We start from the raw sequence: 14,295 nt of genomic DNA on the forward strand, positions 1-14,295 counted from the left end.
CATGCTGAGAGACCATGATTGGACCCCGTGAGCAACAACAGCCAGCATGGTGGCACAGGGCGGCTTGGTGGCACTGCTGCCTCACAGCACCAGGAACCCAGGTTCAATTCTGAGCTCGCGTCACTGTGCAGAGTTTGCACATTCCCCCTGTGTCTGTGTGGGTTTCCTCCGGGTACTCCGGTTTCCTCCCACAGTCCAAAGATGTGTGGGTTAGGTGGATTGGCCATGCTAAATTGACCCTTAGTGTAAGGGGGATTAGCAGGGTAAACATGTGGGGTTGCGGGAATAGGGCCTGGGTGGGATTGTGGTCGGTGCAGACTCAAAGGGCCAAATGACTTCCTTCTGCACTGCAGGGATTCTATGATTCTAAGATTCTGTGAACAGACCTCCACCCCTCCACACACTCGCAGGCCCCACCCCCCTGACCCAAAATGGCCACCACGAAACAGCCGCCTCTGAGCAGCACAGAGCAGTTTGAAAGCAGAGACTTCCCTCCTCGCTCACCCTCACTGATCAAACGCCTGAATGCAACTTTTATACATTAAGTATTTTCCTGACCGATCTGGCTGCAGCGAACAAGGTGGTTAAGGCAGGTGAGCTGGGACGATTGGGAGTGAAGCTCGCTAATTACATTGTGATGAATGCAAAAACAATGCAAATTGACATTTTGCCCAATCGAGCCAATTTTTTTTCTGGAGAGATGGGAATGGGCACGAAGAAAAGCTCCATTCCCGTTAGTCGCATTAGGCCCGATTTTACGACACTTTCCCGCCACAAAATGGGCACGATGAGGCAGTAAAAGTCCACCCAATGTGTGCAATGATTGCTTCCGATTCTATCCTTCAGTGCCTGACTTGGGCGAGGACAGGGGGTGGAAACGGCATATACCCCTCCCTCACCCTCAGCATTCTGTGCCAACCAGCCCCAGCAGCCAGAAAGTGGCAGGGGGGAGACTAATGCGGGCCGAGTGGGACTTCCGTCCCTCATTGGGGCAGTGGTTCTGTGCTCTGGAACTGCTAATTGGTCGGCAATTACATCAGTCCTGGCAGCATCAGGATGGTGTCAATGGGTGCTCCCGGAACTGCAGGAGGAAAAAGATCAAAACTCACGAATCCCCGGAACAATTAAGTCCGGGCTCGAGGGCTGGGAGGGTTTGGGTGGGTCAGAGAGAGGAGTGGGATGATGGGAGGGCTTGGGTTTAAGGAAGGAAGCGACTAGTCAGGAAGGCAGGAGGCTCAACCTGGTGGGGGCAGCCTGTGATTGGCAAAGGGCAGCCCCCCTGAATAGTGAGCCAGCCCTTCCTTGCTGCCCTTTAAGCCCTGAAGTTAAACAGTTAGACTTTCTGCGCCCTCCTGACTGCCCACATCAAACAATTTATGGGGTGAGCAGTGTATTCCCAGGGTCAACTGACTTGATGACAAACCTATTAGATCCTGGATTATTTATTTGGATACGGTGGGCAGGAACTGAATTCAGTGCCCCCCCCCCCCAGAGCTCAGAGATGAGTGGAGATATAGTGAGATGGGCACAGGCCTTTGTTTCACATTTCCCCAACCCCACTCCTGACAGGAAACATGCCCGCCCGAGGCATGCAAAATTCAGCCCCTCAACTGTAACATGTAAATAGTTTTAATTTTATTTATTAGTCACAAGTTGGCTTACATTAACAGTGCAATGAAGTTACTGTGAAATTCCGCTAGTCGCCACGGTCCAGTGCCTGTTCGGGTCAATGCACCCTAACCAGCACGTCTTTCTGACTGTGGGAGGAAACCGGAGCACCCGGAGGAAACCCACACAGACACAGGGAGAACATGCAAACTCCACACAGTGACCCAAGCCGGGAATCGAACCCGGGTCCCTGGCGCTGTGAGGCAGCAGAGCTAACCACTGTGCCATCGTGCCGCCCGTTTTTATTTTAAATGGTCTACAATCAGTGAGTGTGATATGACCAATTAGTCTGTTTATAATGCCAGTGGTTGGGTAAAGAATGTTGGCTAGGACATCAGGAACACCCCTTCCTCTTGGCTTGCACCTGACAAGGCAAAAGTGGCATCTCTGACAGTGCTGCATTCTCCCGGCACTGAAGCACCAGCCTACATTCCTGCTCAAGTCACGGAATGAAGATTTTTACCGGTATTCTTCTTGCAGGAAAGACAGGAAACCAACGACTGAGTCTCAATGAATCTTTGTGGCCACGTTTCCGAATTCCATAGAATCCCGGCTGTGCAGAAGACATCCATTCGGCCCATCGAGTCTGCACTGACTCTCCGAAAGAATTACAGCACCATCTCTTCAGCGAATCATTAAACTGAGGCCTTGTTAGTTTCCTCCGGTGGATAGCGAAGACCCATGGCACATTTTTGAGTGGAGCTGGGGGGATCTTCCTAGTGTCCTGACCAATATTTATCCCTCAATCAAACATCACAAAACACAGATGATCTGATTGTTATTACATTTCTGGGAGTTTTCTGTGCCAAGATTGGTCATCTGATTTGGTGCCTGATTGACTGTAAAGCTCTTTAGGATATCCCAAGGTTGTGAAAGGCCTGGGAGAAAGTATTCTCTTCTCTCTGATACAATAATGTCTCCCCACCAGGGGTCCCAGATTGGAAAATAGCTGTCTTTGATTGAAAAATATTCCCCTCTCTCTGCATCATTCATCAACTGTAATGTAACAATTGTAATTGTGATCATGGATTTTACAGATTCAAACTGTGAGGGTAAAGGGCATCATGAACTCAATTATAAAGAAAGACTTGCATTTCTATAGCGCCTTTCACAATCTCAGGACTTCACCAAATGCTTTAAAATTATTGAAATGTGTTTTGAAAATGATGTCACTGCTGTAATGCAGGAAATTTAGCAGCTTTTATGTGCAAGATCCCAAAAGTTACAATGTGATTTAAAAAAGCAGATTATAGGTTTTAAGGATGGTGTTCAGGAGATAAATATTGCCCCAGGGCACTAAGCAGGATAGTGCAGCACTCCCTCAGTACTGACCCTCTGACAGTGCAGCACTCCCTCAGTACTGACCCTCTGACAGTGCAGCACTCCCTCAGCACTGACCCTCTGACAGTGCAGCACTCCCTCAGTACTGATCCTCTGACAGTGCAGCGCTTCCTCAGTACCGACCCTCTGACAGTGCGGCACTCCCTCAGTACTGACCTTCTGACAGTGCGGCACTCCCTCAGTACTGACTCTCAGACAGTGCGGCACTCCCTCAGCACTGACCCTCTGACAGTGCAGCACTCCCTCAGTACTGACCATCTGACAGTGCAGCACTCCCTCAGCACTGACCCTCTGACAGTGCAGCACTCCCTCAGTACTGACCATCTGACAGTGCGGCACTCCCTCAGTACTGACCCTCTGACAGTGCAGCACTCCCTCAGTACTGACCCTCTGACAGTGCAGCACTCCCTCAGTACTGACCCTCTGACAGTGCAGCACTCCCTCAGTACTGACCCTCTGACAGTGCAGCACTCCCTCAGTACTGACCCTCTGACAGTGCGGCACTCCCTCAGCACTGACCCTCTGACAGTGCAAAGCTGGGAGTGTCAGCCTGGTTTATATATTTAAGTCTCAGGTACTCGCACTAGTTGCACTTTCTCCATTCTTACTGCATTGTCGTTAATTCTTTATATAACTTTACTGTCCTCCGTTTAGTCAGTCATGAAGTTACCATGGCAATCTGGTAGTGATAGAAATTTCCTGGCAATTTAATCTATTACAGGGTTTGAAAGTGTCACTTCCCTCCAGACCATTTGTACAGATTCACTGGATTTCATTTTGTCATCGATGAATATTTCCAACAAATGTATTTATTCATTATGAATGTTTCACAAAGTCAGAATCATGAAATGACAAAGCTCACCATTAACCCAGGCAATCAGTAAAAAGCACGATTCACAACTGCTCAGTGAAGGGATTAATATAAAAATTCAATGCAATCTCTATCCTTGGGAGTTGCAGCATTTACAAATCTTAAATTCTGAATTCCAGAGACTGGATATGTTGTGCAAGAATGAAATATTAGCAATATTTGTGGGGGGTTTTTCTGCTGATGGGAATCCACAGTAACTGTGGACTGAAATCACCAGACTGAATCTGCAGATTATTTCTAAATGTGAGTGGGTAGAACATTGCAAAGCTGATTTATTACCCCATGGTAACTCCCTCTTGTCTGTAAAGTAGAAGAACTCAATGATATCTATAATGGAACAATATCCCCTTAATAAATTATACCTCATAGAGCCTATGGTTGATTATCATTTTGTATCTTCATGTCTTTTGTTAAATGTTACTGTGATTATAATCTCCAGAATCTTGAATTAAATTATGCAGATTGAAACGTATCGCTGGCTGAAGTCTCAAGTCTTTATGTTTTGGAAGTAAAAGCATGAACGCAGGCCATAAACCTACAAAAAATAAAAATAAAATAAGATTACAAGGCAGTTCCATTTATCACCAATTTGTAAAGTGTAGCTACTGAGAAAGAAATGGGATTAATCAACAGACTCTGCGGCAACATTTATACAACACTTTTCTCAAAATCCGGATGTGCCAAAGAGCTGCACAGTCAATAAAGCTAAGTGTGGTCACTGCTGTAATGTAGGAAATGCAGCAACCAATCTGTGCACAGCAAGATCCCACAACAACATTGTGATAAATGGCCAGATAATCTGCTCGTGATGTTGGCTGAAGGATGAATATTGGCCTCAGAACAACAATAACAACTTGTATTTATACAGCAACTTTAACATAGTAAATGCCTAAAGTACTTCACAATGAGTCCTATAAACCAGAAACTGAGGCCAGGCCACATAAGGACTTTATGATCAAAGAGGTATGTATGAAGGAGTCTCTGAAAGGAGGTGAGCATGTTGGGGTGCTCACAGAGAGGATTTGAGAGCTTAGCACCCAGGCACAGCTGTCAATAGTGGAGCAAAGATTGGGATGTGAAAGAAGCCAGAATACAGCAATGCAGAGATTTCAGAGGGTTGTAAGGCTGGAGGAAGAGTACAGAGATAGGGAATGGTGAAACAATGAGTGTAGGCGTGGGGAGTAATTCCCCTTCTCCAAAATTATGACCATGAGATCATTTATGTCACCAGTGACGGATGGTTTAATGCCTCATCTGAAAGTTCTGGTGGAATTTTACAAGGAAATGTTTAAAAGGATAAATTTTATTGTGGGGGTTCTGTGAGTCTTCTGATCTCCCCTACATTAAGGGGTAGGTCTTAGCGAGTCTCCAGGTTCCTCTCAGGAACCTGCCCATTTCAGGATCTCAATGAAGTGCTCATTGGCTCTGCATGGGCTCTTAGGAAGTCTCTGGAAGACTTACAGACTAAGGTAATCAATTCTGAAACAAGATTGCAGGAGCTAATTTCATCATCTGCTCAATGATGAAATAAAAACAGAAAATGTTGGTAATACTCAGCAGGTCTGGCAGCAGCTGTGGAGAGAGAGAGAGTTAATGTTTTAGGTCTATGACCTTTCAGCATAGCTAATGAAAGGTCATCAAGTATTTTCCAGCATTTTCTGTTTATATTTCAGATCTCCTGCATTTGCAGTACTTCATATAGCAGGTAAAGTACTCTTTTTTTCGTCCAATGGCTCTTGAGGTGCTTCTAGTGCGTAACTGTGACATTCCAGCAGCCAATTGATTGGTAGTTTGAGTAACTCAGAAACATCTTCATGATCATTATCTTTTTGCCCATATAAGCTTTGTTCACTTGACTGTTTTAAAAATAAATAAGACTAAAATAATAAAATATCCCAGTTTTGGTTGGTGGTCTTTAATTGTGATGATGAAATATTATGTGGCAGTGATAGAGCCAATTTTCCTGGGCTCTAGGAAATGAGATCCATTTCAGGAACAGCATTGCATCTGACATCACCATTTCACACCCTGTTTGCTCTGAATTCCCTTTCGTAAAATGTCTCAAGTTGCTTCATAGGAGAGTCAATCAGACACAATCTAACACAGAGCCATATAAGGACATATTAGGTCAGGTGACCAAAGGCTTGGTCAAAGAGGTTGGATTTAAAGATCGTCTTAAAGGAGGAGAGAGGTGGAGAGAGAGAGAGGTTTCAGGAGGAAATTCCAGAGCTTACGACCCACTCAGCCAAAAGCACAGCCACCAATGGTGGAGTGATTAACATCAAGGATCCACAAGAAACTAGAATTGGAGTAATGCAGAGAACTCGGAGAATTGTGGGGCAGGAGGAGATGACAGGGATAAGGAGAGGGAAGGACCAGGGAAGGATTGAAAATATGGTTGAGATTTTTTAAAATTGAGGTGTTTGTAGGCAGGGAGACAATTCAGTCTGTGAGGGCAGATGATGACGGGTCAATGTGAATTGGGATATCCTGCTCTTTCTCCTCCAGTATGTGTAAAGCAGATTCCCAAAGGACAACATCACCCTGAGACACTGTCTTTCAGACAGCCCAAATATCAGAACAAAACTTTTATCAAAAGCCCGAATCTGTAACCTCCCAATGTGTCTCTCTGCCCCCTAATAGCTCTTTGCTGTTTTATCTGTGAATACCTTAGTCATGACCCATGATTAGGCCTGGATCCTAATATTATATTACAGCTCAACTCGAGAGCCTGCGCTCACCAAGAAGGAGATATTTGCACAGCAACGCTGGCCTCAGTTACAGTGCTGGAGGAGGGTGGGTGGGGCATAATGAAGGGGAAAGAACCTAAGAACATGAGAAATAGGAGCAGGAGTAGGCCATCTGGCCCCCAAGCCTGCTCCGTCATTCGATAAGATCATGGCTGATCTGATAGTGGGTTCAGTTCCACTTACCCTTAGGCTCCCCATAACCCTTAATTCCCTTAATGGTTAAAAATCTATCTATAAGAACATAAGACATAAGAAATAGGAGCAGGAGTAGGCCATCTGGCCCTTCGAGCCTGCCCCGCCATTCAACAAGATCATGGCTGATCTGAAGCGAATCAGTTCCACTTACCCGCCTGCTCCCCATATCCCCTAATTCCCTTATCGATCAGAAAACTATCTACCCGTGATTTAAACATATTTAACGAGGAAGCCTCCACCACTTCAATGGGCAGAGAATTCCAGAGATTCACTACCCTCTGAGAGAAGAAGTTCCCCCTCAACTCTGTTCTGAACCGGCCCCCCCTTATTTTGAGGCTGTGCCCTCTAGTTCTGGTTTCCCTTCTAATTGGAAAGAATCTCTCCACCTCTACCCTATCCAGCCCCTTCATTATCTTATATGTCTCTATAAGATCACCCCTCATCCTTCTAAACTCCAACGAGTACAGACCCAATCTGTTTAATCTCTCCTCATAAGCTACACCCCTCATCTCCGGTATCAACCTGGTGAACCTTCTCTGCACTCCCTCCAAGGCCAATATATCCTTTCGCCAATAAGGGAACCAAAACTGCACACAGTACTCCAGTTGCGGCCTCACCAGTGCCTTGTATAGTTGCAGCAAGACCTCCCTGCTTTTATATTCTATCCCCCTCGCGATAAAGGCCAACATTCCATTCGCCTTCTTGATCACCTGCTGCACCTGCAGACTGAGTTTTTGCAATTCGTGCACAAGGACCCCCAGGTCTCTCTGCACAGTCGCACGATGTAATTTTTCTCCATTTAAATAATATTCCAATTTACTATTATTTCTTCCAAAGTGGATAACCTCACATTTGCTAACATTATATTCCATCTGCCAGATCCTCGCCCACTCGCTCAGCCTATCCAAATCTCTCTGCAGACTTTCCGCGTCCTCCACGCAATTCGCTTTCCCACTCACCTTCGTGTCATCAGCAAACTTGAATACCCTAGATTCAGTCCCCTCCTCTAGATCATCTATGTAAATGGTAAACAATTGAGGCCCCAGCACCAATCCCTGCGGCACGCCACTGGTCACCAACTGCCAACCAGAAAAGCACCCATTTATCCCAACTCTCTGCTTCCTGTTAGATAGCCAATCCCCAATCCACGCCAACACCTTACCCCTAACTCCGTGTACCCCAATCTTCTGCAGCAACCTTTTGTGAGGCACCTTATCGAACGCCTTCTGGAAATCTAAAAACACCACATCCACCGGTTCCCCTCTGTCAACCGCACTAGTGACATCTTCATAAAAGTCCAGTAGATTCGTCAAACACGACTTTCCCTTCATGAATCCATGCTGCGTCTGCTTGATCGAACCATTCTTATTCAGGTGCTCTGTTATTTCCTCTTTAACAATGGACTCTAGCATCGTCCCAACTACGGACGTTAAGCTAACCGGCCTGTAGTTACCCGCCTTTTGTCTACTTCCTTTTTTAAACAGCGGCGTAACAGTAGCTGTTTTCCAGTCAGCCGGCACTACCCCAGAGTCCAGCGAATTTTGATAAATTACTACTCACGCATCTGCTATTACCTCAGCCATTTCTTTCAGTACCCTGGGATGCATTCCATCCGGGCCCGGGGACTTGTCTACCTTATGTGACTTAAACACATTTAATGAGGTAGCCTCTACCGCTTCATTGGGCAGAGAATTCCAAAGATTCACTACCCTCTGGGAGAAGAAATTCCTCCTCAACTCTGTTCTAAATTGACTCCCCCGTATTTTGAGGCTATGCCCCCTAGTTCTTGTTTCCATTGTAAGTGGAAACAATCTCGATGTTTCTACCCTGTCTAGCCCCTTCATTATCTTATATGTCTCTATAAGATCTCTCTTCAACCTTCTAAACTCCAAAGAGTACAGGCCCTGTCTGCTCAATCTCTCCTCATAAGCTAACCCCCTCATCTCCGGAATCAACCGAGTGAACCTTCTCTGCACCCCTTCCAAAGCCAATACATCCTTTCTTAAATAAGGGGACCAAAACTGTACACAGTACTCTAGGTGCGGCCTCACCAGTACCCTGTACAGTTGCAGCATGACCTCCCTGCTTCTATACTCCATCCCTCTCGCGACAATGGCCAATATTCCATTTGCCTTCTTGACCACCTGCTGCACCTGCAAACTGTGCTTTTGTGATTCATAGGGGCCAATGGAGGAAAGAGAGAAATGCAGGATAGTGGGAAGTGTTCAGGAAGCTTCTTTCATTGAAGTGCCAGGTAATGACTATCACGAGAGAGAATCTAACCATCTCCCCTTCACATTCAATGGCAGTACAATTGCAGAATTCCCACTATCAACATCCTGCGGGTTGTCATTGATCAGAAAGTGAACTGGACTAGCCATATACAAACAGTAGCTACAAGGGGTGGCACGGTAGCACAGTGGGGCGGCACGGTAGCGCAGTGGTTAGCACTGCTGCTTCACAGCTCCAGGGTCCAGGGTTCGATTCCCGGCTCGGGTCACTGTCTGTGTGGAGTTTGCACATTCTCCTCGTGTCTGCGTGGGTTTCCTCCAGGTGCTCCGGTTTCCTCCCACAGTCCAAAGATGTGCGGGTTAGGTTGATTGGCCAGGTTAAAAATTGCCCCTTAGAATCCTAAGATGCGTAGGTTAGAGGGATTAGCGGGTAAATATGTGGGGGTAGGGCCTGGGTGGGATTGTGGTCGGTGCAGACTCGATGGGCCGAATGGCCTCCTTCTGCACTGTAGGGTTTCTATGGTTTCTAAGAGAAGGTTAGAGGTTAGGAGTCCTGCAGCAAGTATCTCACCTCCTGACTCCCCAAAGCCTGTCCATCATCTACAAGGCACAAGTCAGGGGTGTGATGGAACTCTCTCCATTCACCTGGATAAGTGCAGCTCCAACAACACTTAAGGAGCTTTGATTTGATTTGATTTATTATTGTCACATGTATTAGTATACAGTGAAAAGTATTGTTTCTTGCGCGCTATACAGACAAAGCATACCGTACGTAGAGAAGGAAAGGAGAGGGTACAGAATATAATGTTACAGTCATTGCGAGGGTGTAGAGAAAGATCAACTTAATATGAGGTAAGGTCCATCAAACGTCTAATGGCAGCAGGGAAGAAGATGTTCTTGAGTTGGTTCTACATGACCTCAGACTTTTGTATCTTTTTCCCGACGGAAGAAGGTGCAAGAGAGAATGTCCAGGATGCGTGAAGTCCTTAATTATGCTGGCTGCTTTTACAAGGCAGCGGGAAGTGTAGACAGAGTCAATGGATGGGAGGCTGGTTTGCGTGATGGACTGGGCTTCGTTCATGACCCTTTGTAGTTTCTTGCGGTCTTGGACAGAGCAGGAGCCAAGCCAAGCTCAACATCATCCAGAACAAAGCAGCCCACTTGATCAGCACTACTTCTACAAACTCCACCACCAATTCACAGTGGCAAGAGTGTGTACCATCTACAAGATGCATTGCAGGAACTCATCAAAGTTCCTTTGACAGCATCTTCGAAACCTGCGACCACTATCATCAGGAAGGACAAAGGCAGCAGATATATGGGAACACCATTATCCAGAAGTTTCCCTCCAAGTCACTCACTATTCTGACTTGCTGGTTCACACAACTTCACTGTTGCTGGGTCAAAATCCTGGAACTCCCTCCCTAACAGCACTGTGGATGTACTTATACCACACTGATTGCTGCGGTTCAAGAAGACAGCTCAACACTACCTTCTCAAGGACAATTAGGGATGGATAATAAATGCCGTGCTAGCGAGTGATACCCACATCCCATGAAAAAAATTAAAGCAAACTTTCTTCCACCACCTGTCTGGCCCAATCAAACAGCTGTCCTTTCCCGTCTGTGATACATTTAGAATGAGGATAAATTACAAACACGTTTTTATTGCCCCTTTGATTTTGCTCCCAGTGGTGTTGGAATGTTAATATTTAATTCTTAGAAGCTCCATGGCAGTCTGAGAGGGTTGGTAACTGAAGATTTAAGTGATTGGAAGTATAATCGGCACAGATGCATCAATTACTGATAGGTTGTAACTGGGATTAACTGTGGTGGGCAGCAGTTGAACAAGAGTTCCAGCGCAAAACCAAATCTTTAACATAAATTACATTTTACCTTTTTATTTTATGTTTGTCAGTTTTGCATGGACACCAGCCTGAAATACAAAGTGTCATAGATTAAATGGCAAAAGTTGTACCATGCTCATTCACACTGACTCATGCTTGCATTCACTCATACATGCTTACACTTCAATACACACATAGACACACTCGCACTCATAAATACCCCCATATACACAAACATACATTCAAACACTCACGCTCACACACACTCACACTATCCTCACATACAGACTCATGCCCATACATTAGTAAACACACACAAACAAAAGAAACATATCTATACACAAACACAAATTGATAAGACTGATATAACATTTATGCCTCCCATTGCACATTTACTATTTCACCTGCTAATTTGTTTCCAATCCACTTGAGTCAGATCTCTTTTCAACTCACTGGAATTACTGCCCTAATTGAGAATCTTTACCTTAACTGTTTCTTGTCCCTTTTCCATAACTATTATTAAACCCAAGGATATTATGATCACTATTTACCGGATGCTCCCCCACTGAAACATGTTCCACTTACCCCTCTGCATTCCCCAGACCCAGATCCAGCTTTCTTCCTCACTGATATGGAACATACTGAACAAAAGGTTCTTGTGCAAACATTTCAGGAAGCCCTCCCTCTCCTTGCCCTTTACACTGTTACTATCCAAGTCTATTTTAGGTAAACTGAAGTCCCACTTTATTACTACTGCACTGGTTTTACATTCTTCTGAAATTTGACTCCAGATGAGAGGCATCTGGTGGAACTGGAATTCAGTTAGTCCAAGTAACGTGCTCCATTGCCCAATCAGGTCTGGGATCAGCATCTGATGAATCCATGTATGTCTCATTATCCCATTCTGGGTCAGGTCACTGTGCTCTGTCCAGTCTGCAGGAATGCTGGATATATCAAGTTTATTTAAAGTTTATTAATTTATTAGTCACAAGTAGGCTTACATTCACACTGCAATGAAGTTACTGTGAAAATCCCCGAATCACCACACTCCGGCACGTGTTTGGGTACACTGAGGAAGAATTCAGTATGGCCAATGCACCTAACCTGCACATCTTTGGACTGTGGGAGGAAACCAGAGCGCCCGGAGGAAACCCACACAGACATGGGGAAAATGTGCAAACTCCATACAGACAGTGACCCAAGTCGGGAATCGAACCCGGGTCCCTGGCGCTGTGAAGCAGCAGTGCTAACCACTGTGCCACAGTGCCGCCCTGTGCACTGGGAAGGAAGTCTCAGTGTATCTGTATCTTTTTATTTATTTATTAGTCACAAGTAAGACTTACATTAACAGTGCAATGAAGTTACTGTGAAATTCCCCTTGTGAAAGTCGCCATAGTCCGGCGCCTGTTCGGTCAATGTACCTAACCAGTGTATCTGGATGTGCGCTGGGAAGGAAGTTTCAGTGTATCTGTAAGTGGGAGAGTCTGTAAGAGCCCTCAAAATGTTTCAGCTAAGTGTTGCTGGCTTTTTGAAGGCTCTTCGTGAATTATTTATGTCAATTGTGGTTATTTCCACCTAATACCTAAAATGAATTGATGGCAATTCACCAATTTATAAAGAATGATTTTTAATGAATTCTACCTTTCCTTCTAGTTTCATAATGTTTACATCTACCTGAGAGCCATCAGAATTTACAGCTGCGTATAATCTTGTGTGTGGATTTAGACGGGAAATTTGAGTGTTTTAGACGGGAAATTTGAGTGTTTTTTGCATTTGAGGGTTCAAAGGCTGTGAAGGTGGTGATACTAAATTAGAAATGATACACACCCAAAGACAACAAAAATCATCCCCATTGTGTTTGAAATTTTTATGGACAAAGATGCCTCAAAATATGTCTGTCCAAAGACTAAATCCAGAATCCTGCTGTGGCCTATTGGACACTGGGAACCCATCATTCTCCCTGTAATGAAGGAGAAACAGATCAGATACTTGAATGATTACTGTACCATTTGTCCTCTAGCTGTTGGCATATTGTACAAATTGTCATCATCCTTTGAATTAGCATCTGCAAAAGAGAACATTACATTGAATTAAAATAGGCACACAAACAGGCCATTTGGCCCAACTGGTCAATGCTGGTCTTTCTACTTCAAACAAGCCTTCTCCCACCCTCTTCACTTCACTCTTTAACCATATCCATTATTCCTTTCTGCTTCATGTATTTATCTACCTTTATTTATTTGCGGAATTGAGATCTTGGGCATTGTTTTCTGAAGCATTTTTCTTTTATAGCATGTGGATGTTGCCCATCACTAATTGCCCTTGAACTGAGTGGTTTGCCAGGACCATTTCAGAAGGCATTTCAGAGTCACATGTAGGCCAGACTAGGTAATGACAGCAGATTTCCATCCTTAAAGAACATTTCTGAACCAGATAGACTTTTACGACAAGTGATTATAGTTTCATGGTCACCATTATGACTTGCAATATATTTCACATTTATAATTTAATTGAAATTCCACCAGCCACTATGGTGGGATTTGAACCTATGTCACACTAGGGCATTAGCCTGGACCTCAGGATTACTGGCTCAGTGACACTACTACGATGTCACTGTCTCCCCAATTATACACCTTTGTGAATTTCACAACTAAATTGATGAAAATCTGTCCAATTACTGGTTAATTAAAATACTTGTTAATTAAGGAATAATCGGATTGTGTTCCTTTGTGTATAGAAGATTAAGGGGTGATCTAGTTGATGTGTTTAAGTGATTAAAGGAATTAATGGGGTAAATAGAGAGAAACTATTTTCTTGGGGGTTGGAGGGGCAGATTGGGATGGGGGGGGGGGGGGGGGGGGGGGGGGGCAGGGGGCCCAGAACAAGGAGACAGAAACTTAAAATGAGAGTCACGATGTGGAGTTGCCGGTGTTGGACTGGGGTAGGCACAGTAAGTAGTCTCACAACACCAGGTTAAAGTCCAACATGTTTATTTGGTAGTATGAGCTTTTGGAGCGCTGCTCCTTCATCAGGTGAGTGAAGAGCTCAATTCACAAACAGGGCATATATAGACACAAACTCAATTACAAGATGATGGTTGGAATGTGAGTCTTAACAGGTAATCAAGTCTTTACAGATGCAGACAATGTGAGTGGAGAGAGGGTTAAGCACAGGTTAAAGAGGTGTGAATTGCCTGAAGCCAGGACAGTTAGTGAGATTTTGCAAACCTAGGCAAGTCGTGGGGGTTACAGATAGTGTGACATGAACCCAAGATCCCGGTTGAGGCCGTCCTCATGTGTGCGGAACTTGGCTATCAGTTTCTGCTCAGCGATTCTGCATTGTCGTGTGTCGTGAAGGCCGCCTTGGGGAATGCTTACCTGAAGATCAGAGGCT

General features: G+C 44.9%; 1 protein-coding gene across 4 annotated transcripts in view; it reads right to left on the reverse strand.

Annotated features, from left to right (window-relative positions):
- Positions 1 to 3,696: 3,696 nt before the first annotated feature.
- LOC144487037 (B-cell scaffold protein with ankyrin repeats-like) overlaps positions 3,697 to 14,295 on the reverse strand; it is a 244,024-nt gene continuing 233,425 nt past the window's right edge. For 2 of the 4 annotated variants that reach the window (XM_078205185.1, XM_078205117.1), the window contains exons 14-15: positions 12,909 to 12,967; positions 3,703 to 4,415 (exon numbers count right to left, since the gene is read on the reverse strand). In XM_078205185.1, coding sequence (XP_078061311.1) covers positions 4,368 to 4,415; positions 12,909 to 12,967 — 107 coding nt within the window. In that variant the 3' untranslated portion in view covers positions 3,703 to 4,367. Of the gene's footprint in view, positions 4,416 to 10,951; positions 10,992 to 12,908; positions 12,968 to 14,295 lie in introns of all 4 variants that reach the window. The other 2 variants (XM_078205325.1, XM_078205242.1) reach the window with 2 other exon arrangements.

This window comes from Mustelus asterias, chromosome 1 (assembly GCF_964213995.1).
Source record: "Mustelus asterias chromosome 1, sMusAst1.hap1.1, whole genome shotgun sequence".
Classification (NCBI taxonomy): domain Eukaryota; kingdom Metazoa; phylum Chordata; class Chondrichthyes; order Carcharhiniformes; family Triakidae; genus Mustelus; species Mustelus asterias.